Source organism: Prosopis cineraria, unplaced genomic scaffold, assembly GCF_029017545.1.
Source record: "Prosopis cineraria cultivar Desert tree isolate PC_DT_omini unplaced genomic scaffold, ASM2901754v1 PC13, whole genome shotgun sequence".
Taxonomy (NCBI): domain Eukaryota; kingdom Viridiplantae; phylum Streptophyta; class Magnoliopsida; order Fabales; family Fabaceae; genus Prosopis; species Prosopis cineraria.
Window position 1 is genome coordinate 6,204,593 of NW_026555344.1, and position 24,123 is coordinate 6,228,715.

The window sequence follows — 24,123 nt, forward strand, 5'->3', positions numbered from 1 at the left end:
GAACAAAAAATTATAATTTGTCAAGTGTAATTTTTGTTATTAAAAAATAAGTCTCAATCATAATTTTTATTTAAAAAATAGCAACATTTTTTTATGAATAGCAAGAGCTGAGTAAACAATTACAATTTGTTCAGTGTGGTTTTTATTATTAAAAAATAAGTTCTTAAAATAAAAAACTCCATTTACAACTTTCATTTAAAAAATCACAACTTTTTTTAAGGAATTATAAAAATTAAACAAGAAATCACAACTTATCTATAAGGGTGAAATGGTTTTTTTTCTAAAAAATGTATTGACAAATAGTTCTCTAAAGACTTCATTAGTATTATAATATTTTGAGAAATTAAAATGTTATTTATATAATTATGAGGAATTTTATTATCATTTTTCCTAAAAATAAGAAATACAATCATAATTTAAAAATTAATAAATAGCATATAATTTAACAACAACAACATGCATTATCCTACTAGGTGACATCTACTGCATTAATTGCATGATGTTATTGTACTATATTAACAACTAATCTTTTAGAAATATTGTTAACTAAAAAAGTCTTATTCAATAACTTTTATAATTATTTTTTTTAATTTTTCTCTACCCCTCTTTACCAAATTTAGGACTATTCATTCCATTCTTCATGCAATGATCTCTTTTATTAACCATTTTTGAACCCAAAATAATTAAATTAAATATCAAAACTAAGGATCAACCTTGACAAAGGTTGATTTTAACAATTGACTTTGAAAGCAAAAATAAAATAAAATGACATGATCCTAAAATTATTTGAAAGTGTCAAATAAATATACATGATTGAAAATAACTAAAATCAAAGCAAAAATTGCTAAACATAGGATAAGGGTTAAGCATTTAAAAATAAGTCAAACAAGAATAAAAAAGTAATTTTTGTGAAACAAGGCATGTTTGCCATGACTAACACACCATTCATCAAGGTTCGTGGTACAAAGATTGTGTATCGTGACTAATAATATAGTTTGCCACAGCAAAAGCCTCCTAACATAATGAAAATATATGATATAAAAATCTAACTTATAAATCACCTAATCAATAGCCCAGGTCTTCGATTTAGGTGATTTGGATGGTCACACAAAGGTAATCTAAAAATCTACCCAATGGCTCTGGTTCCATTCTAATCTAGTACCATACGAGGATCTTGAACACTAAGTATAAAACAAGCTTTTAATGCCACAAGCACCTTCAAGTGTTTCCCCTATTAAACTGTCATAATTGACCATTTATAAATGATTCACAATTGTACATACTCATAATCATAATAACCTATCAGGTAAATTTAAGAAATAAGAAGTACCAATCATAACCACAAATATACAATAATGGCCTTTCTCAAGTCTAAGGCCCAGCAACCAAAAATTGTCCAAGACTAATAATAAGGGCTACAGGCAAATAATAAATAGTTAATACATTAAAATTGATCCTTAGAGTGGCAAAATATACATTCGTTTGTATTACAAAGAGACTAGAGACTTTACAACAAGATTTAGTTCTTAGTTTCATATGCTTCTCCTTTTCCCGTCACCTTGATGTCTCATAAAAAATGTTAACAAACAAAAATGAAATTATACATTATTAAAAACTAAGGTACATAATTATATAAAAGTGTGGTAAATACAAGTACGCAAGACAAGAAATCACAATTAACAATCCTTCAATATTCGGCATGTATTTTAAAAACTATTAATCATTAATCAAAAGGCATTTAATGCAACAACAATAACTATATATGGTCATATACATTTCATCCTTATTTTTCTATTTATATTTTCTAATTGAATTTATGTGCTATCAAATCATATAAAGCCAATCTGCATGAACAATTTAGACACGTTCTTTAATTGTACGGGGTTGCTTGACCAAAATATCCACTCTCTACTCTTGGATCATGTATTCTCCCTTTTTGAATACTAGAATGTTATAGTTGACTGATGTCATTGACAATTGAGCAATTATCATTTATAACTTGGTAGCAAAATGTAGTTTTCTTATGTGGTCAGGATCTCTTTATAATAAATTTTCTTACGCAGGATTTACATGTAATTTTCCCTTTACCTTTTACGCTTTCATTTTTCAATATTTGGCATACAGAAAACGGGCCCTATACTCTCCACTCTCAAGCGTTTATGATTTACGATGTATATTTACTCCACTTTCTTATACCGTACAAGTAGAACCGTATACAAGCACCCATCTTCTCTCCCCGGCGAAAACAAACGCCCTGTCTCTCTCTCTCCCTCTCCCTCTCCCTTTCTCTCGGCATAAAGATACCAAGGGGTACGCTTGATCCACACAGAAGCCCTTTCTCTTCTCATTTTCAGGACTTGCTTCGCTCTCCTCTACCTTACTCGCTGTTCGCACGCACTGTCTGTACTGTCTGTGTGGCATAGACGAGCTTCTCATGTAATCCCAGCAAGTGGGAAAATCAGAAAATCGCTAAAACTATCACAGTGTATCCATAAAACGTCATAACAAGCCTCAGATACTGAAAAACAATACAAATATTGGATCCCTTTTTTCAGTGGCGATTTCATTCTGCTCCTTCTTTGTGCCATTTCAACTTTAGATCTTCATCCACAATAAGCCCTTTCCATCCGTGCCCCTGGTTTATCCGTTTTTACCTCACAGCTCTGTCTGGGGTATGTTGGCCTTGTTCTTCTAATCAATTTCTTCATTTTTTTGAGTTGTACTCTTCTGTTTGCTTTTCTGCTCTCCCTTTTAAGCATGCAAAATTATAAGTTCTCTTATTTTTTTAATCTGTTTATCTTATGGGATTTTAGGCTTGAAGGGTGTGAGCTTCTTTCAGCAAAGGGGAAGCTTTTGATCATCTTCTAGACTTCGCTTACTTACCAATGGCAGGTTGGGATTGATTTTGGGATTTCAAGTTATTGATTTTATTTCTTCGCTCTCTTTGTGAAATGGGTAGCTCGGGAGAGTCCAACTCCAACACCAACGAAATCGATGCGTCTGTCGGTGGGTTGGTTTGGGTCCGTCGCCGTAATGGTTCCTGGTGGCCTGGCCGGATAATGGGTCTCGATGAATTGTCTGAGAGTTGTTTGGTTTCTCCGAGATCGGGCACTCCAGTTAAGCTGTTAGGTCGCGAGGACGCAAGCGTGTGAGTGCTTGTTCTTGCTTTATACCTACTTTATTGACTTTTATCTTGGTTTTCTTTTAGTATGTTGTTTTCATTTTTTTTTTTCCGTTTTCATTTTGAGACTTCGCTTATCCTGTATGAATTGATTGGAGCAGTTTGCAACTTCTATTTGTTTTCCTCTTAAATTTCTATTCCCAAAATTCGATGCCTAGTATCGCCCGTGTCAATATATGTTAGTGACTATGTGCTTGTTTTGATAGATAATGCATTTTTCACGAAGTTGTAATACCTGGTAGCCTGTGTTGGTTTAACCATTTCCCATCAAAGGATTTCTCAGTTCATCCTTTTTGCAGCGCCTTTTGCATCTTTAAATCTTCCTTTTCCTCTTTCTAAGGTAAAGGGTTTGTTTGGACTGAAGTGAGCTATGGATAAAGTATGGGAGGTAACTTTAGACTTAAGGCCAAACATGGCTATTTCTCCATAAGTCAGTATTGTGTTTTGGGGGTTCGGAGACAATTAATGATCTTTCTCTGCATTTTAAGATTGCCATGCAGCTTCGTAATAAAGTTCTTGGCATCCCATTTAAGATATTTTTTTTAGCAATGAAGTTCTGAAGTTTTGGAAGCCAGTAGGAGTGTCCTTTAACTCTGCAACTTTTTGGCTGGCGTGTGGTTTTTATGGGTGAATTCTGTCGGATAGAATTGTTTTTCTCCCCTGGGTTTTAGGGAGATTCCTTGCCCTGTGTCCTTGTATTATCTTGAGAGCCTAGATTAATAGAAGTCTTACTTTGTAATTCTATTGTGTGATAGGAGAATCTAACAATTGGTGCAAGTGCTCCTGCAAAACATAGTTGCCAGTATGGACTTCATATCTTATTATCACTTCATAGCTAAATCTGTGTTACCGAATAAGATAATCTGAACTAGTGATTGGTCAATTGTTTGGTTAAACCATTACTGTGTATTAATGCATTGACTTTTGTGTGTAATCTGTAGGTCACTGCTTTTTGTTGACATCTTATGACTGTTGTGGTACTGTTTGTTGCTGAAGACCTGAGTGTTATACTGTGGTACTGTTTGTAGCTGAAGCCCTTTGTGTAATCTTTATTGAAACTCATAAAGTCATTCTTTCATTTGTTACTTAATTGGATGGAATACAATTGGTGTTGCATCAAAGTTTAAGTTTTCCAGAAAATGTTTTCCTTCCTTTTGATTTATGGTTGCTTCACATGCCGGCACTGTCCTGGAATAGGTGATCAAATCTGTGTTCTTGCATTCAGGCTTATATGGATGTTCCTAATTTCCTGCTTTTGGCATGAAAAACTTGTCCACGGGTTTTGGTCAGTCCTTGGCTGAGATCCTAGGATGCAAGGTGCCTACATTGTATCTGACTTGATAAGCTGAAAAAAAAAAAACTTTCAAAATAACTAGAATATATTTTAGAAAGAAAGATTTGCTATGCTAAGATTGTGGCCAATTTTGGTGTTGCATTCTTTTTTAATAAATGCAGGGCTACTTTTGCACTGTAACCTCTTCCTAGAAGTTAGATGTCTCCCTAGGTTTCTGTGATTCAGATGCTCTCTTGAATAGTTGCTGTTGGAGTTATAGAGTTTTATTAATGTATTTACTTGGTCTCGTTTTGTTGAAATATCTTCTGTAATTTAGGGATTGGTATAACCTTGAAAAGTCTAAGCGGGTAAAACCTTTCCGTTGTGGAGAATACAATGAATGCATTGAAAGAGCAAAGGCATCTGCAGCCAATGCAAACAAGAAGGCAGTGAAGTATGCTCGCAGAGAAGATGCAATCCTCCATGCTCTTGAACTTGAGAGTGCTCGCCTAGGCAAGGAACCGTTAAATTTCTCCAGAGAAGATAAATCAGCCAGTGAACATACTGTTGTAGCTGGAGAATCACCAGTTTTGTCCAATTCCGGTGATGATAATGATGACATTACTGATGATCCCAGTGACTCTGAAGATAATTCTAATTCAGCTCCAGAATTATCTCAATCTGGTATATCTTTTGAAGAGCCAAATCACAACGTTTCTTCCAAGGTGCAATCTGTTCAGGTTCGGAGAAGAAGAACCCCTAATGACTCAGAAGATGATGGGACTGAAGGAGTCAAGAGAATGAGAGGACTTGAGGACCTGGGCATTGGTGTGGTGTCAAAAAGAAAGGTTCAGGGTGCAGGAACAACTGATGTAGTTCAGCAGGAAATTGCTTCCCTAAGCAATTCAAACGCCAGAAGTTGCTTGGCAAATGGTACTACGGTAAATGGTGGCAAGATTAATCCTTCATCACTGAAAAGAAAGAGATCACAAGTGGCAAATGTTCATGAATTCTTGAAAAGAAAAAACCGACGCCGACCTTTAACAAAGGTTTTGGAGAGTACAGCCATGGTATCAGTTCCTGTCATTTGTGATCAGCTTCCAAATCCAACCAGTTCTCCACTTTGTGGGGTACCTGATGGGAAAATTTCAGGATTGGATTCCATCGGGTCAAAGAAAGGTATTCCACTGGCTATTCACAATTCTGATGGTAATGGAGTAGCATGTGAAAATGGAACTGCATTAGGTGTTAATGAACGTGGCTGTGGTGCTCCTGAAATTAGTCACAGGGTCAAGGAGAATGAGACTTCTGGCATGTCAGGGCTAGTTGGGAATGGTTCTTCAGATAAGTTATTTGATGTACCGCTTGTTGGAGATTTGGGAGAGGAGAAACATGCTCCAGGTATGCTTGAATGATTAGCACTTGAATTCCGGGGGGTCTTTTATTTCTATTTATGTGATGCATAGTCATCTAGAACTATCAGTTGAATGCTTTGCAGCAGCTTAGCATCATCCCTCGCTGCTTTGCTTATAATGGTTCCTTGATTTTCCCCTCATATATGCCTTCTTTTTCCTTTGGATTCCCAATTGATTTAGGTTTCTATACCAGTGTGTGTTGAATCCTTTGTTGTATGATTTTTTTTCTCATTATCTTTTTCCCATAATTTTTTAGTTGATATGATTTCAAAATTCTGATTACTCTGCTTGCATCTTATCTGATGGTTAGCACTTGGGACTTTGAAAACCCCTAAAAGGTGCAATATACAAAATGAATGTGCATATTAGAGGAGACACTTTGAATGAGCTTAGTTCTGGGCTGCTTTGGTTGTGTAGAGAAGATTGAGAAACATTGACCCCTAGTTTTGCTCTTAAGTAAGTCGCTTGATGTTCTTGTGTAGCGGATATAGGCAATTCTAAATTATCTTTCTAGCTTACCCACCACCTGGAAGATTACTACTACCTGCTTCTATCTGGCTATAATATAGTTACTTTTTCATGAAGTTATGAGTACAAACTGGTTGTTTGAAGTGGCTTCGTTGATGTCCAGGCATGGACTAAGTATAAAGTCATCTATTGAATATGTCAATGCCTACTTATAATGAGGTTTACCAATACAAATTGCTTATCTGCTGTTCTCATTTACTTTCCTCTGTAAAACTATTACTTCCATTTAGAAGCAGTACAATTTAGTTCTTTCATTTTTCTTTTCTGCTTTTGCTTCAGTTCAGTTATGCTACTTCTTTGCCATGTTTAATCTATGATTTCAGAAGTTTTACGGTGGCCAAGCTTTTTGTAATGACAATTTTCCTTCTGTCAGGCTTTTCACCTGTTATTGTTTCTTGTTCATCTGAAAAGCCTCAAGATGGTGCATTGGGAGAATCTTGTCCTGGTGCTCAATCAGAAGTCCCGTCATCAGCTAATGGGGGCCAAAATGATTCTGGTTGTATGACTCTTGCTGCTTGTCATGATAATATTGGCCGTGGTGATGAGAAAGGTAGTTCAAAGTGGCAGTCAAAAGGAAAAAGGAACTCCAGAAATACAAATAAAAATAGAAAACAGGTCTCAAGAAATTATGTGGACATGGATGGTGAATCCAATGCTTATTTGGCAGTTACAGAGAACCCTGATGAATCCTCTCAAGGTGCTGGGCAGAAAGTTGATTGGAATAACACAGGTGCACCGACATCCTCATACCTTTGTCCATCTCAAACCAATTGCAAATCAGTTGCTGAAGGCCAACTAGATGGGTGCCGAGGCCTGAGCAAGCATGCCAGGGGTACAACAGAGGCAAAGCTATTGCCTGATGGTTCTCTCACACCTCAGAGATTGCTTCCTTATCGCCAGTCCAGGTTTACTGTTAACTCCAGATATCAGATGGCTGATTTTCCTGGAAGAAATAATTGTTCTGACGCTTCATTATATGATGTGAAGATAGAGGTTAAAGCCAGCTACCGGCCACAACATGTCCCTCTGGTTTCTCTCATGAGTAAATTGAATGGCAAGGCAATTGTTGGACATCCTCTTACGGTTGAGCCCTTGAATGATGGGCATTTTGATGAAATGTTGAGCAGCATTGGGGGCAACTTGGCCACCGGTGATAGTTATTGTGCATTAAAACCAAACTTAGCCAGTCAAAGACTGCCTAGCAAGAATTTGTCTCGTATTTCATCGAGTAAATCTTCCAGAATGAAGAAACCTGGGCTGTTGAATAAAAAGATCCGGAAACTGTCATCACTGACGGGTCACAAGCAATCAGAAGAGGAGAGAAAACCAGTGGTAGATAAGTTCAAAGGTCCTGTCATAGCTTGCATTCCCCTAAAAGTAGTATTTAGTAGGATAAATGAGGCAGTGAATGGTCTGGCCCGGTCAACCCACCGTGTATTACCGGCAACAAACCCTTGACTTTGCATAATGGGAGGAACGTACAGTGAATGGTTTTAATGGAGATTTGGTTCTTTAATAGTCTTGAGAGATTTTGATTCAGTTCAGTTTGCAACACAACATATTCTACCATGAAGGTGGAATCTTATGTACAATTTCAAGACATTCCGGAGTAGTAGGGTAGGAGTTCAATCCTTGGCTTCTCTTGGTTTTGTAAATAATGTAAAATTAGGCGAGGTTGTAAAGATGATCTAGTATTAGGTATTGGTGACCTGATATTAGGTTCTTAAAATGAGTTATGAGTTCAGGTTGATTTAGAGGTTTAATAACAGTTTATCATATTGTATTAGAGTCCGGGACTTGATAATTTATTTCAAGCCTCTACGAAATCACAGCTGAAAAAAAATACAAACATGTGAGAATATTTGTTTTTGTCGTCTACTTTGATCTTGATTCTTATGGAATTCTGTTACTTGGTATCATTTTGCAGGTTAAAGTCAATATCAATGCATTTGGCCTGAAACGTGAGCAGATTAAGAGCGTCTTTTAGATTGAGAATAATGAAAAGGAAACAGAAGTGGAAGTACTATTAAAAAATGAACTTTTATGTTGTGCTAAAGTTACTATAATATGCTTTTCGCTCATTATGATCAAAATTTCTAAGCGGCTCTAGAAAAAGATTTTGTCATGTTGTTTGTTTTTGGTCAAGTGAATGCATTTTTTTTTTAGGAAAAAAAGAAGTTAAAATTATATGCTTAACAAGAATGATACTATTAAACATTATTATCTTATTACATTGTAATTAAAATTAAAAATTGATAAAACGGTATAAAAATTTAGAAATAAATCTAATTTATTTCAGAAAATAATTCAAAGTTTTTAGATGATTTATTTTATCATATAATATCTAGGGGCTTTCCCCGGCAATTATTTGTATTATTTATAATAAATAATATGATAGGAAAATAGAGAGAATGAACAAATAAATTTTTCTAAATAAGGAAATGATAATCTAGTCTTATGAAATGTGATGTTCACGATCAGATTCCAAAGGACTTTTTTGAGATTAAATTTTTATATGAAATTACTTTAATATCTTTTTATAATTTAAAAAGTTATTATTTTTTAAATTGTTTTAATTATTAGTGAAATAAAACTTATGTATATTTATATCAAATTTATAAACAATATATAATTAGTTAAATTTTGTTGATAAAAAGTTGTAATTTTTTAAATCATCTTAATTATTGGTAAAATCAAACTTACAAATACTTATGATAAATTTATGAACTATATAAAATTAGTTAAATTTTGGTTATTGAAGAAAATTATTAATAAAAAATTGTGATTTTTTTAAATTGTTTTAGTCATGGGTGAAATTAAATTTATGAATACTTATATGAAACTTGTGAACTATATAAAATTAATTACAAAAGGGTATTAAAGAAATTTTGAAAAAAATTTAATTTTAAAAAAATCCCTTAAAATCTTTCTATGCACATTTTTCAGGATTAATTTGTCATTTTATATTTAATAGAAATTTTTCATTCTCTCAAGAAAATATAAAAATGATACTAATTATTGTTATTATTTATAACTATAACTAGAACAAGCTCATGTGGACCCAAAATCTTGGCCCAAAAAATTGGATCCAAAAAGCTGAAAAATGGGCCAAACTCGCAGGACCCTGATTGATCATCACAATTAGGGTTTCGCCGTTATAAAGGTTGACAGCTGACACTGACTCCGTCGCTCATCCAGTCTCCCCTGAACCAGCGGAAGCCAGTAGGTTGGTTTTTGCCTTGTGGTGGCGGCTTGGAGCTTGCCCTAGGGTTTGTTGGATTGTTTTTTTTTTTTTAAATGATTTTGATCTGTTTCTGCAGGAAAAAGAGATGGCCACAGTACCAGGGCAGCTCGTATGGGAGATCGTGAAGAAGAACAACTCTTTTTGGTTAAAGAGTTCGGCAGGGGCACTCAGAGTGTTCAGTTTAGCAAAGAGAGTAATAATCTCTATAACCTCAATTCTTTCAAGCACTCTGGTAATTTTATGTTTTTTTTAATTGCTGCATTATTTGTCAATTCATATCCAAGTTATGATTTATAGCTTTATGGGATGTGTTTAAGATTCGTGTGATGGAGATTTGGTCATTTGGGGAATGCTAAATTGGGATGTAGATGGGTATCACCGATGGTAGCAACAGTTTTGACTTTCGAGTTATGGAATAGGAAACACATTTTTTGTTTCATCTTTTGATGTGCATAGCTATAGCTGTTCGAGAGTGGGGAACTGAGATGAGGCTTGAGTTAGCATTGAAATTTTGCATTTTTTCTCGTCTTTTCTTTTATATTGTATCTCAAGTTTTGGTGCATAAGGTTAAGATACACTAGAATGCCAGGTTTGGCAAACAAGAAGACCATCACTATTCAACCTGCGGGTAAAGATCAATCCGTGTTGTTAGCAACTACCAAGACAAAGAAACAGAACAGGCCTGGTTCTTTGCTTCACAAGTCTGTCATGAAAAAGGAGTTCCCTAGAATGGCAAAGGCTGTGGTAAACCAGGTATTAATTTACAAAAACGTATTATTTATATTTCTGAGTTGTTTTGGCAACAATCATGTTGTTAATTGCCTTTCCTGCTTGCTGTTAGTCGAAATAGCCAATTGTTAGTATAAATTCATTGAAAATAAGTTGTTTATACATATGTGAATATATGTTTTCAGTAGACTGTTTATAGACCTTACAAGTTATCCACCGAAGAAACTTCACCCAACAAAAGACCTAATAAGTAATGAGTTGAGACCTTGTTGCCTTTTTTTGGTGACGAGACTGGTTTTTTCTCATGTGATGATGAGCCTTAACTTGCAAGAAGAATGCTGAGTTAAGGCTTCTTCAATGAAATATGCTTGTTACGCTTGGCTTCTGAACTTCTGTAGTTCCCTGGATTTTTCCCTCTTATCTCTTTCACATAGTCTACACCTAGCTATTGGTTAACTTTGTGTGGAAGTGGCCCTATAACATAGGGCATTCGTGTTGTTTCAACTCTTGAAATTGATGATTATAGTGTTTGCACAATTATGTTGAACAAGGAGGAAAGATCCTCTTTCTAATTGTCACACCTACTTGCCGTCAATGATGGTGGCTGGTTGTCAGTATCAATTTGTTGAAAATAATAATCTGATTTCACATGTGAGCAATGCATTTTTGCATTTTTGCTTATGGTCCACACACATGCCCCCACTTGCATTTGATCACACACCCCTTCGAAGTCTTGACAAGTTGAAACCTTGTTAGCTTCATGTTATTGAGACTGGGTTTTTCCCTGCGGTGATGAGCCTTTAACATGTAAGAAGAATCCCAAGTTGGATTTCTTCTATGAAATATGCTTGTTACGCTTGGCTTCTGAGCTTTTATACTTGCCTGGATGGGCTCCTTTGATCTCTTCCTTACATGCTACTCCAAGCTATTGGTGAATGTTGTATGGAAGCTGCTGTATAACATAGGGCATCAGTGAAATTAAATTATTTATTCTTGTTTTGATGATGGCCTTGAACAAATCGTGACATCTATTGGTTCTTGATCTTACTCCTAGTAAGTATACATGGAAAATGGGTAGCACAGTTTTGCCATGGGCTGTTACATGGTGATGCATTGATAAGCATATTTGGTGGCATAATAAAGAAAATGAGCTTGGCATCTTTCCTTGCTCATATATATGGCTATATCTTTAATCTGCATGGACAGTCTGTATATAGATGGGAAGATGTCTGAGTTTTGCTTGGTGCATTCTTATGACATCTAGTTTGCTTTATTGTTCTGTTTCATTAGTATGTGATCGTGTGTGTCTTATTTGAGAAGTGTGTGGTTGTGAATGTGAAAGCCAATTAGCAGAGCAAGAGCATCTATTGTAAAAACAAATGGTGCATCTTGCCTTGAAGGTTGGCAAAAAGAACTTAACTGGCGATTCTCCGTGCCTATCAAGTTGATTTAATAGTTTTGATGACGGCCTCGAACAAGTCGCTACAGCTATTATCTTGCTTCTAGTAAATGTACATGGAAAATGGGTAGCATAGTTTTGCCATGGGCTGTTACATGGTGATGCATTGATAAGCATATTTGGTGGCATAATAAAGAAAATAAGCTAGGTTTCTTTCCTTGCTCATATACATGGCTATATTTTTAATCTGCATGGACAGTCTGTCTATAGATGGGAAGATGTCTGAGTTTTGCTTGTTGCATTCTTATGACATCTAGTTTGCTTTATTGTTCTGTTTCATTAGTATGTGATCGTGTGTGTCTTATTTGAGAAGTGTGTGGTTGTGAATTTGAAAGCCAATTAGCAGAGCAAGAGCATCTATTGCTAAAGCAAATGGTGCATCTTGCCTTGAAGGTTGGCGAAAAGAACTCAATTGGCGATTCTCCGTGCCTGTCAAGTTTTTTATAGTATTGATGATGGCCTCGAACAAGTCGCTACATCTATTTGTCCTAGAAAATGTAAATGGAAAATTGGTAGCACAATTTTGCCATGAGCTGTTACATGGTGATTCATTGCATTGATGAGCATATTTAATGGCATAATAAAGAAAATAAGCTAGCATCTTTCCTTGCTCATATATGTGGCTATATTTTTAATCTGCATAGACAGTCTGTATATAGAGGGTAAGACATTTGAGTTTTGCTTGGTGCATTCTTATGACGTCTGATTTTCTTTATTGTTCTGTTTCATTAGTCCGTGTTTGTGTATTGTTTGACAAGTGTGATTGTGAATGTGAAAGCCAATTAGCAGAGCAAGAGCATCTATTGTAAATGCAGATGGTGCGTCTTGCCTTGAAGGTTGGTGAAAAGAACTCAATCGGCGATTCTCCGTGCCTATCAAGTTATTTTATAGTTTTGATGCTGGCCTCGAACAAGTCGCTACATGTATTTGTTCTTGATCTTACTGAGTAAATGTGCTTGGAAAATGGGTAGCACAGTTTTGCCATGGGCTGTTAACATGGTGATGCATTGATAGGCATATTTAGTGGCATAATAAAGAAAATAAGCTACGCATCTGACCTTGTTGATATTTATAGCTATATTTTTAATCTGCATAGACAATCTGTATATAGATGGTAAGGTGTTTGAGTTTTGCTTGGTGCATTCTTACAACATCTGATTTGCTTTATTGTTCTGTTTCATTAGTTCGTGATTGTGTGTATGGTTTGAGAACTGTGTGGTTGTGAATGTGAAAGCCAATTAGCAGAGCAAGAGCATCTATTGCAAAAATAAGTGGTGCATCTTGCCTTTAAGGTTGGTGAAAAGAACTCAGCTGGCGATTCTCCGTGCCTATTGAGTTGATTTTACAGTTTTGATTACAGCCTCAAACAAGTCGCTACATCTATGTTTACTTGATCTCACTCCCAGTAAATATGCGAGGAAAATGGGTTGCACAGTTTAAGCCATGTGTTGCTTTACAGTGATGTTTCTACTCATGAAATTGATGGTTATGATGTTTTAACAATTATGTTGGACAATCGAGAGGAATGACCCTCCATTTCTATGCCAATTAGTTTTTTTTTCCCCCACCAATGATCATTTCAACATGATCAAAGATTAATCACCCATGGCTTTTAAACATGCACTTGGTCCAATCTGTGCTAGTTTTCTGTCTGACATTTTCTCTGCGCTTGTTCCTGTGGATACTTGAAAGATTTTTCATTTTCCAATTGCTGCAACCTCCACCTCATTTTTTTGTTTGAACATGACCAAGAATCCATTGTGCATTGTAGGTGGCAGACAACTACTACAGGCCTGATCTTAAGAAGGCAGCCCTTGCAAGGTTGAGTGCTGTTTATAGGAGTCTCAAAGTTGCCAAATCTGGCGTTAAGAAGAGGAACAGGCAGGCTGTCAAGGTCCATAGTAGGAAGTGAATTGACAAGAGTTCTCTGTTTTCCTGCGATTTGTGTTCCTAGAACTTTATCTTAAGCTGAGCTGTGGTAGGCTTTTTTTTATCCTTTTATACAAAATCAAAACCTGAATGGTATAGTTTGTCTCATTTAATTTGTTTGCGGCGTTATTTATTTGCTTTTGAGCTGTTTACATGATATAGCATCGTGAGTGACCGTGAGATTTCGCACTCGCATTATTTAAAAAGATGCTTGTGATTCAGTTAGACTGAAACATGTGGTATTAGCAAGTTAAACAAATGCGAATAATTTCACTTGAGACACGAGTGTTTTCACGTTCACATGATATAGCTTGCGTGGCGAAAGAATGTGACTTGAAATTTTGGAAAAATTATTCATGTAGTTCTTATATATTTCACTCTATTGAAATTTAGTCTTTGAACTTTACAGAGCTCATTAACTCATCGCAATTTAATAATTTTAGTTTAAGCCATTTAAAACACTAGTATTTAAATTTTAATGATGATGTAACAACCTCCTTAATAGCTTGTGTGACTGAAGAATGTGGCTTGAAATTTTGGAAAAATTATTTAGTTCTTATACTTTTCTCTTTATTAAAATTTAGTCTTTAAACTTTAACAGAGCTCTTTAACTCATTGCAATTTAATTATTTAGTTTTAGCCATCGAAAACATCAGTATTTAAATTTTAATAACAATTTAAAAAAAAATTATTGAGATTTATGGGTTGAGCTGCAAGAATTGAAGTTGAGGATTGGGTTTTAATCCATTTAAAATTATAAAAAGCGAGTTATATTAAGTCATTGAAATTTAACGAAGCTAAAAGTATATAGATGAAATAATAAGTTTTTTCTTCTGGCCCAAAAAAAAAATGTTTTTCCTAAAATTTTTAATTCTACTTGTATTTTCCCTATAAAGCAGTGGCTCGGTGGGATCGCTTGTTCTCACCGGCTGTCTGACAAAGGCTGAATGGTCAATTACGTGACTTAGTCCCATGACATAATTACAATTACGATTTCAAAGAAACTTAAACACTCAGTCTAATTTAAGTACTTATTTTTTATTTATACATGTAAATATTTTATAAATTATTTATTTTATAGCAATTTTTTGTTATTCACTTATCTTAATCATAAAAATATATTGAATATATAACATTAAGGGGTCTCACGTTTTCAGTGTCATATTCACTGCCAACTCATAAGTCATTTCGGATAACTCTTCTCAAAAAAAAAAAAAAAATTGTAATTCACGTCTTAAGATAGTCATTGGCCGAGAAATTAAACAAGGAACCTGATTTACTCAAAGGAAATAAATAATACTTTTATAAATACTTCCATTTGCAAGCACGTCAAAAAGCTACTCTTCTCACGGAAACATAAAATACACCTTAAATATAGTCAAGATCTCATTTATACAACTGCTTTGTCAAAATTTAGACTGGTGCAGCAATGAATAACAATTCCCGGGAAAATTCACATCACTCTGGATAGTTTGACGAACCTCTATAGTCAAGATTGAACTATAATTTCCATATTCACACTTCAAAGAAATACTAAACTAATCTTAGTGAGGTTTTTGTACCCACACACAAGTGGGAAAGACAAAATATGAATTGAAGCAGATTTTCTTCTTTTCATATACAAAAGCCAGCCACATAACTTTTCTTTTATTTAAGTGGACTTAAAAGATCAAGTGAGTGGTATAAAAAAACAGTCCTTATGATTCACTGCAACTTTCTCGACTCACCAAAGCCATCTCCCCAGAAATTGTCCTCAAAAGCTTCTTAGAACACATATCTTGTGCCTGTGTTGCATATTTCGCACGGTTTGCTTTGACCCAAGCAGGCTCCTGCACAGAAAACAATCCTCTCCTGTGATCATTTATCTCAAACTAAATTTTGAAATTGGACAAAATGACTTCCAAAAGAAAGAATCCAACGACCGGAGAATGGATGTTATTATAATTTCACTTTTTCGGATTAAAAATCCATCTAAAGCAGATGTTTATCAAAGCCTATACCACTAAGTAGTCAATAGCTCAATCCTTGCTATCAAAAAAAACTCGTGGTTGAGTGCTAGGGATGGTAAAGTTAAATTTTTTAATTGAAACGGTCACTTATAATCGGATGAGCTCACCTCAGGAACCAAGCGAGAGAAGCCAAACTTAATCAGGAGGAGGACATGTTCCATAACTAAAATGGCAGCTAGCCCAGGCTCTATACTCCATTTTCCCTCCTGATCATATAGCCATACTAGAAGTGCACAGTTGGTGCAGATAGACATCACTATGAGAAACTGTAAAACGAAAGCCAACCACACATAAGTGTGATAAATAAAATGGAACAAATATTAGAAACAAACATCATGATAAGTCATGGTCATAATTTAAATTTTAAAGCCTCAACATTTTTACATCACACACCTGATTTATATAGAGTGCTAACGTTCACATATTAAGAAGTGGTTCTGCTCATTCATATAACTAGGCCAACATCAATTATGAGGCCCTGAACATAGATACCTGAAATATGTTAAGCCAAGCTCCAACTGTTGCAGCAGCACGAGGAACAGGTCGCCTCAGTATTGCTAGCAGCTTTAAAGCATCTGTTCTGATTTCCATGAGGTTGTTCTGAACAATTAAGGAGTTTAGTTGTTATTAACTACATAAAAGCTAATTATGAAAAATTTAATGTTTAATGGCAAAGAAGCTAAGCAAAGGAACTCGTACCACGGTGGCAAAAGCAAATGCTGGGGGGAATGCACAAGCAAACATCATAATCATCCCAAACTGCAATGCCAACTCCAAGAAATCTGCAACCAGGTTCGAAATCGTCAATACAATGTAAGAGTCACTTTTTGCTTTCTAGTCTTCCAATCAAGGCTACAAGAAATGAAGCTTCCTACATGCATGTTTCCTCAAGCCATTTAAGCCAAATGTTTATAATGGACTAAGCAGTTCCTTTTACTGGATTTCCACAGTCCATTGGGAAATCAATTCTCATTAAAGAAATGTACAACTGTAACAATTACAGCTTTATTGTGGATCTGAATGTATAACTTCCATTTCAACTGTTTCAGAAGTCAATATCATAAATTTGTAGGTCTGACGGATTTGAAAGTACCATCAAATAGCCCATCTTCAAGCTCCTCACTGATGCTGGCTTTATAAGCAGGCTTAAGATATTCTTTCTCTGCTCTATGAGTAAACTGGATTCTCCCTGTCATTTCTCCTTTCTCTTTTTTCTTCTTGTGTCTTCAGAAATGAAAGACAAATAAGCTGTGGTCAATGAAATAAATCCAGCAAATTCCACAAGCAAGGGATACAAAGGCTTACCGAACCCAGTATTTTTTGTAGCTATATTTAAAATAAGGCAGTGTGTTTTCCAACAAGTTTTCCAATACCTGGAAAATGTCCTCTGTTTCAGCTATAAAGTTTAAGTGGGGGAAAAGAGAGGGACCGGGGGGGAGGTTTTTTTTTTTTTTTTTTTTTTGGGGGGGGGGCATAACAAGGAAAGAAGATAGAAAAATCAAATGAAAAACTTGTGTGTGTGACCTCAGACAAAAGGAGCCGCTGAACTAACACTTTACGAAGTGTCAAGAAGTTCCGATGCAAGAGAGCATGATAGAAAATACCAATATATGTCTGCATGAAGTAAAGACCAAACACCTGCAGAATAAAGCAATCCCCTTAATTGCCAAGTGTGGTAGGAATAAGAGCCGGAAGGGATCAACTGACTCACAATAATTACCTTGTAGACCAAGCTGTCAGCCCCTTTTTCAGTGTTTTCATTGTTCTCATACTTGATGAGCATGACAGATACCTTGCCACAAAATTGAGTAATATACTGAATGGCAAGAAGATAAAGAGCAGTAAGCCCGAACCTGAAACCCCAAACATTAAAATAAGTACCAATGTATCATTTAAATGAACAAAAGTTAACTTACATTAGACAGTCAAAAAGACATCTAGCACCAAATTACAGACTATTGGTTAGTATAAACAGTCTTTATTATTCTACAAGTGCCATCTAAAGTACTAGTTTCTAAATGTTGTATTGCATTTAACACTTGACAAATATTGAGAACTTGACAGAGGCAGGAGGTACAAAACATTCGCTTAACACTAGAAAATAGAAGTTCAAGAGAAAAATCTCAGATTCTTACTTAATTACATCAGAATCAACAACTTCATAAAGATGGGCATAAGCCAACTCAAATGGTAACTGGAGGCAAATTATGCTGATGATTATAATGGCATCATTTCTAAATCGTAAGAGTCGGCCAAACCACTCATATCTCTGGAATACTTCCTTCTCCTTCATTTTATCAGTCTCTAATAATTTTATGTGTTCATTTGTTAGCTGCAGGGAAATTCCCTTGCCGCCTGGAATCTTACATCCTTGGTCTGCTGTAACTGATGAGTCAATAGACCATCTACAAAACCCAATCAAAAAATAGAAAGCACCGGTGGGGAGGGAGAGAGGTCAAAAAGAAAACCTTAGTAGGGGAATGAAGCATATAGAAAAGTATATATGGTCACAAACACAATAAGATATACCTGGCTAGTAGGGCACAATTTTTACGTTTCCAGAACTGACAAAACATTACAGCCCAAAGTATCACCATGACAAAGAAAATGGGTAGAACTACTAATTGCAATGACCTAAAAGACATCAAGTCACATAGTTTTAGCAAAAACTAATCCTTTGTTAGAAGGACAAGGAAAGAAGCAGCCATAAATAAACACAAAAGACAAGTTGACCTACCCAAAATCAACGAACCCCAAAACAAGACCAAACACAGCTAGGAAGAGCAGCCACCGTGTGTACATTCCAAGGAAGGCAAAATAGATAGCAATCTGCATGTGAGTAATTCCTTCATTAAATGATGACAACGTCATTTTCAAATCACTTTTTCTATAGCTCAGAGTTATAGGCACCTTTGCCCCATAATAAGAATAAATCTCATCAATTGGTTGATTTGTGAAATCCCACCAATGAAGTGCCCAACTTTTGAGAAGTTTATGTCTCTTCTTTTCATCTATCATCCAAAAGCAATTTTCATTTAAATTTAAGTAACATCAAATCTGAATAGAATTGACGGCATATGTAAGTAAAAATACCATGCAGAGGAAAGACTTGCTTAACGATGTTCTCTGATTCTAATTTCTGAAGCAAGTTCTCCCCACTTTCCCACCTGATTTCTCTTCCATCAAATTTAAGTGTCTTGGCTGACCCGACACTGTTTACCTGGAAATTACCATTCATACATAAGTGATCTGGGAGATGCAAAAATATGGACGTTCCCGTGAAGGAATACATACAATAATGCCATTTGATGGAAGGTATTTTCATTAGAAATGCAACCGAACACAGCAACAAAGCTATAAAACAACTTAACAGGATATATAGATTTTTAAGGTCCATTCATCTTATCAACAATAAGTTGCATGTGCAGAACCAGTTAATAATTAATGAATATATAAATATAACCTAATGAATATAAGAACAAACCTTGAAGAGGCACTTTTCTGTATTGATTACGTTACAGCTAAGTTGAATTATGAGAGGGGAAGATGAAGATAATGGATTGCTTATAAAAAAAAAAAAAAAACTCACTATTCCATATATTAAATGATAGTAGCATTGAAATCGCTCACACCAACTGAAGATTGAACCATCGGGTTGTCTCACAAAAGCATCAACATCTTCCGCCTGGAATTGCAAATCCATCCCTGGTATCGACCCCAAGAGCAATCAGTGGCATGATTAAAAAGAAGAAATTCCATAAACCATACGCTAGTCAATTCCATTAGCAACTAAACATTAACACAGGGATGAACACTTAAAATCCATGGGAATTGCAGAACTTCACCTATATGAGTCCGTTTCTTGATTTGTAGCTCATATGCAGCCCTTCCCAACGTCTCCAAAGGTGCAGCAAGCTTAAAAAATCGAGGGTAAAGTTATAGCAACTCAATAATTTTTCTTTACTTTTCTTCTCGAGTGCATGATGACTCGAGGGTTTGAAATTGAAAGTTCCTGTCTAACTACGCAAGCTCCCCCCCCCCCCCTAGACAACAAATAATGGCTTAAGTCGACAAATGACTGGAGAAAATAACCTTAGATTAGAAAGAACTGAGCAAAATTGAAGGCAGATACAACCTCATAAAAAAGCTTGTTCAGAACTCTTTTAATGGAAGAAGAAAAAACCGTCTATAATTTTCTCCAACAGACATAAGAACAAAAAGATAAGACTTTTAGCACTGCTAACAATTCTCAGCATTACATTGCTACAACGAGAATGTACTCCAGAGGATAGAGATAATACTCAATATGCAAAGGAAGTTCAATGGTGCAAAAACATGAGAGCATTTAGAAGTCTAACCTTAACAAACTCTTCTGCAATGCCATGAACTCTCTCAACTATAAACCCCACCTTCCTAAACTCCTGCACGAGGACATTTACGCAGTCAGAGCCTTCATCTTTTTCCTGCACGATTCTCCTTGGAATTACCACCGCAATCTCAAAAACAGGCTCTTCCTTTTCACGTTCATTCATTTTTCAAGCCTTCAAGGCCATGCAGGCACCAAATCCCCAAACACCTGAATTCGAACGAAATATAGGTTCAGAGAGCGCCGAAAGACACCTTTTTCTCGATCAAAGGTCGCAAACAGCCAAATAAGTTACTTGTTGGGAAAGGGATTATGAGGTTTTAGGAGGGCAGTTTTTTCTGAGACCTAGGAGACGCAAAAGCTGTGTCTCCTTCCGGGCTCTTCTAACCGTCAAAAGAAGCGATTGAGACCAAAGTGACGACAATTTCTAGGCAGAGGGCCTTGTGCTGTTGGGTTCGGCGAAAAAGAGACGATAAGTTCAATTCAATCTACGGCAAGAGAACGGACCGAGGAAATGACGATGATGTGTCTATGAGGAAACGGCCATTCGGCAGCACCAGTGCCGAGCAACGAACACATGGAATGATCTGATTTATCATGCTGTTTTTATGAACCTCCATTAATTCCACTTGCGGATTCGCCTTTGATTGTGACATCGGTTTTAATTTAATGCGGGGGAAGGAACAAATTCCAACAAAAAATTCTTTTTCATGTATTTCGTAATTTAAAATATCATAAACATATAACTTTCATCCTCATAATGTACTGTGTGTTTATTTTTTATTAAAAAAATATTCATTAATTAATAATTAATTTAATAAAAATTAATTGTTATAATAAAATTTATATTTAAATATATTTTAAAAAAATTAATTTGATTAATTAAAAGCTGCTTAAATTATGTATAGTGAAATGTATTTTAAATATATAATTATCAATAAGAATATTGACTTACGATAATTTATAATTTTTATTATATAAGTATAATATATTATAAATGTTTAAAAAATATGATAAAAATTTTAAATAACATGAAATTTTATATGTTGAATAATAAAAAGTAAAAATTAATATGAAGATTAATATATTGAAATATATATATATATATTTAATGTTTATTAAAATTAAAAATTTAAAAAAAATTTTTTTTAATGGTACTATGTGTAGCTAAAAAGATGTAACAGAAAAAATTGTAAAAAAAAAAAAAAAGTTTTCGTTTGAATTTTAAAACTTAAAATTGCTGACTATATAATGATAATATTATTAATGAAATTTTAAAATATTTTAAAAAATACTTTTGAAAAGTTACTCTTTTTTATTTTAAAAAAACACATTTAATAGGGGTTTAAAAATACATTTGAAGTGAACTTTTAAAGAAAATTTATAATGAAACAATATTTAAATTTAAATTACACTTGAAAAAGCTTTTTTAAAGAATGAAAGTGAAAACCAAACGAGGTTATAGTCATATCATATACTCTCTTCGTTTTTATTTATAAAAAAAATTATATTACATAATTTAAAAAATTAATTAATTATATTTAAAAATAAAAAAATTTAATTACAATACCTTTTGTTAATTGTATCAATTAATATTTTATTAATTATTTTTTATGATTATGAATAATAAAATTAAGAGGGATAATTTAAAAAGTTTGTAATAAATGCTAATTAAAAAATGTGATTTTTCTTATATAAAAAGATAAGTTAAAAATGATAATTTTTTTTATAAATAGAAATTGAGAGAGTACTATTTAAGTTTCTTAAAGGGAAAAATTACAGTGAGGATACATAAGAAAAATTTAATTGCCTGGTCTCATAAAATGTAGAACTAAGTTTAAAATCTCATGGGACTTAATGGTAAATAAATTTTAACATGCATTTACTAAAATGCCCATATTTAAAAAAGAGGGAAGCATCTGTTCGATCCTCTTCATGCTTGTTCTTCCTCAACCATGATAGGCTTTTCAATTCTCCAAGCTTCTCTCTCGTGCAACACTTCCAGCCATTACCCTCATCCTCATCTTCCTCTTCACCCTCACTTATCTTGTTCCTTCTAACAATCCCTCCTCATTTCCACACCCACTACAACTTCCTCTCCTCTGCTTTCTACAGTGCTGATGACCTGCTGGGAGAAAACGTCCTCCGGCCACTATGCTCTGATATGTAAGTGTTTGGTGCCACTATGCTCTGAGCTCGAAGGCATTTTTGGATGGGGAAGTTCACGGTGTAAGCAAAGATTTGAGGGATTAGGCAATACACAAAGACTATAGTAGCAGAAGCATTCCTTTGCGATTAAAGAAGACATACATGACAGTCAACAGTATCATGGATCTTTGCAAGTAAACCCTTAGCATTTCGTACCTTCTTGACCCGTGAGCTTGGTTCCACAGCGTCTCCACGGCACTTCCCATGCCCAACTATTTATCAAATCATCAAAATCACCAGTTAATCAAAGGAGTTGACCTCACCATTCAATCCCCCAAATCACGCCCCTTTATGTTGTTCTCCATTTTACTGTACAACAAACGACTGCATATATATATATATATTTGCTATAGAAACCATAGTATATCAATCACAAAGATTTGGATGCCGATGTTGCTGACGGAAGCAACGGCAAGCTCAAGGGTGTCAAGGTGGTCAGAAAAGATTTGGGTGAAGAGGGACATGACGTAGTTGATCAAACAGTTGGCGGGAGTGGCTAGGGAGAGGAGGAGCTTGAACTTGATCAACAAGCAGGACCGAGAGACGGCTCTGGAAAGCCCAAGCCCCCTTGTTGTCTAGGATGAAGAGAGTCATGCTTGACTGTCTAGCTTTTTTAAAAAAAATATAATATTTAAAATTTGATTTAATTAAATTTAACTTGAATTGAATCTCACTTAAATAAGCTCAACCATTAAAATTATCAATTTTATATATATGTATGATCAATATATTCAGCCAAACCTAAATTTGGTAAAAAAAAAAAAAAACAGTTAAGATTGAATTTGATTATATAAGTTTTTTTTAAATAAAAAAATTTTAAATTTGATTCAAATAAGCTTGAACTAAATTAAAATCAGCTTAAATAAGCCCAACTTATACGAATTACTAACTCTAATTCTCTTTTTTAAATATGAGCATTTTAGTAAATGGATATCAAAACTTATTTACCATTAAGTCCTATGGGACTTTGCATTTATTTTTAATGTTTTGGGACTTCCAATTAATTAGATTCTTGTTATGGGATTTCAAAGTGATTTTTCCTTCTTAAAATATATTTTAGTTTATTTTAGTTTAATTACAAGATATCAGCAGGGACCTACAATAACCGCACTAATTTTATTTTCTTTTTTGGTCAGAGTTAGGCCATACCAATTCACCAAAACAAAGCAATTTAAAAGAGAAAAGTATGTTAGAAGTAGGCCACACCAATAAATGTTAATCCAATTGATAAATATTTAGCTCATAAGGCCATGGGTTCATATTTCATTATCAATATAACAACCTTATTAGTAAATAATATATAAGTATTCCTATAATCATTTTTTTTAAATATGGAGACATACTTAGATTTTAGTGAGCTTTAAACCTAAGCTCAACTCTTGTAAACTTTTTATTATTGCCTTCGTCACAAATTATAAGACACTTATGAAAAATATTTGCCATCCCTAGATATAAGATATTTTGACAAAAATAAAACTTTATTAATGATATTTGTTTTAATATTATCCTTCATATATATATATATATATATTATCTCTTTAAGATTCTTTCATAAATAGAATATTAAATGAAAATCTTTTAAAAAAAATTTATATTTTTATCTTAAAAAAATAAAATTATAAAATATATTGAATGAATTTTATTAATATACGTGATTTATTTAAGAATATTTTATAAATTAAAACAGATCGGGAAGTGAGAGAGGGAGAGAAATAAGGTGACCTGGCAGTTCAAATTTTTCCAAACCTAATCTAGTTTGAGAATTGAAGATTAAAGAATGAT

The 24,123-nt window shown here is 34.4% G+C and overlaps 3 protein-coding genes and 6 non-coding genes across 18 annotated transcripts; 8 read left to right on the forward strand and 1 right to left on the reverse strand.

Annotated features, from left to right (window-relative positions):
* The first annotated feature begins 2,224 nt into the window (after positions 1-2,224).
* On the forward strand, positions 2,225-8,275 carry LOC129291042 (uncharacterized protein At1g51745-like). Of its 2 annotated transcripts, XM_054928142.1 has the most exons (4): positions 2,225-2,672; positions 2,814-3,148; positions 4,792-5,855; positions 6,771-8,275. In XM_054928142.1, exons 2-4 carry the CDS (start codon positions 2,952-2,954, stop codon positions 7,853-7,855), a joined length of 2,346 nt encoding a protein of 781 aa, XP_054784117.1. In that variant the 5' UTR covers positions 2,225-2,672; positions 2,814-2,951; the 3' UTR covers positions 7,856-8,275. The 2 variants fall into 2 exon arrangements, with proteins under 2 accessions (XP_054784117.1, XP_054784118.1); XM_054928143.1 differs by lacking the exons at positions 2,225-2,672; positions 2,814-3,148 and adding an exon at positions 3,170-4,196.
* Positions 8,276-9,726: 1,451 nt separating this feature from the next.
* On the forward strand, positions 9,727-13,871 carry LOC129291181 (60S ribosomal protein L28-1-like). The gene is given in 4 exon segments (XM_054928418.1): positions 9,727-9,775; positions 9,778-9,873; positions 10,231-10,394; positions 13,601-13,871. Coding segments are annotated over 4 exon segments (450 nt in total). The 3' UTR covers positions 13,742-13,871.
* Positions 10,674-10,763, forward strand: LOC129291932 (small nucleolar RNA R24). The gene has a single exon (XR_008588824.1). It is a non-coding gene; the product is annotated as a small nucleolar RNA R24 (small nucleolar RNA).
* On the forward strand, positions 11,154-11,243 carry LOC129291931 (small nucleolar RNA R24). The gene has a single exon (XR_008588823.1). It is a non-coding gene; the product is annotated as a small nucleolar RNA R24 (small nucleolar RNA).
* Positions 11,723-11,859, forward strand: LOC129291934 (small nucleolar RNA snoR86). The gene has a single exon (XR_008588826.1). It is a non-coding gene; the product is annotated as a small nucleolar RNA snoR86 (small nucleolar RNA).
* Positions 12,175-12,309, forward strand: LOC129291933 (small nucleolar RNA snoR86). The gene has a single exon (XR_008588825.1). It is a non-coding gene; the product is annotated as a small nucleolar RNA snoR86 (small nucleolar RNA).
* On the forward strand, positions 12,618-12,753 carry LOC129291935 (small nucleolar RNA snoR86). Its single transcript, XR_008588827.1, has one exon. It is a non-coding gene; the product is annotated as a small nucleolar RNA snoR86 (small nucleolar RNA).
* On the forward strand, positions 13,074-13,210 carry LOC129291936 (small nucleolar RNA snoR86). The gene has a single exon (XR_008588828.1). It is a non-coding gene; the product is annotated as a small nucleolar RNA snoR86 (small nucleolar RNA).
* A 1,238-nt stretch (positions 13,872-15,109) lies between the features above and the next one.
* On the reverse strand, positions 15,110-20,721 carry LOC129291141 (anoctamin-like protein At1g73020). Of its 9 annotated transcripts, none has more exons than XM_054928342.1 (17): positions 20,479-20,721; positions 20,126-20,343; positions 19,613-19,682; positions 19,357-19,472; positions 18,861-18,987; positions 18,678-18,778; positions 18,505-18,596; positions 18,297-18,401; positions 17,903-18,172; positions 17,488-17,620; positions 17,292-17,405; positions 17,073-17,140; positions 16,861-16,991; positions 16,467-16,549; positions 16,260-16,367; positions 15,875-16,033; positions 15,110-15,587 (listed from the first exon to the last, which is right to left on the reverse strand). In XM_054928342.1, the coding sequence occupies exons 2-17, from the start codon at positions 20,297-20,299 to the stop codon at positions 15,456-15,458; spliced, it is 1,983 nt and encodes a 660-aa protein (XP_054784317.1). In that variant the 5' UTR covers positions 20,300-20,343; positions 20,479-20,721; the 3' UTR covers positions 15,110-15,455. The 9 variants fall into 9 exon arrangements, with proteins under 9 accessions (XP_054784317.1, XP_054784316.1, XP_054784323.1 ...); XM_054928341.1 differs by having other exon boundaries at positions 20,429-20,721; XM_054928348.1 differs by having other exon boundaries at positions 19,398-19,472; positions 20,126-20,188; positions 20,388-20,720.
* Between the last annotated feature and the right edge of the window lie 3,402 nt (positions 20,722-24,123).

Excerpts from the sequence above, each read along its gene's own strand:
- LOC129291141 (XM_054928342.1), bottom strand. The coding sequence starts at position 20,299 with ATGAATGAACGTGAAAAGGAAGAGCCTGTTTTTGAGATTGCGGTGGTA. Across the intron at positions 18,988-19,356 it reads ATCATTTAATATATGGAATA|GTAAACAGTGTCGGGTCAGC; the intron begins GTGAGTTTTTTT and ends GGTAATTTCCAG. Across the intron at positions 17,621-17,902 it reads GTTGATTCTGATGTAATTAA|GTTCGGGCTTACTGCTCTTT; the intron begins GTAAGAATCTGA and ends TTGGGGTTTCAG.
- LOC129291042 (XM_054928142.1), top strand. The coding sequence starts at position 2,952 with ATGGGTAGCTCGGGAGAGTCCAACTCCAACACCAACGAAATCGATGCG. Across the intron at positions 3,149-4,791 it reads GGTCGCGAGGACGCAAGCGT|GGATTGGTATAACCTTGAAA; the intron begins GTGAGTGCTTGT and ends TCTGTAATTTAG. Across the intron at positions 5,856-6,770 it reads AGAGGAGAAACATGCTCCAG|GCTTTTCACCTGTTATTGTT; the intron begins GTATGCTTGAAT and ends TCCTTCTGTCAG.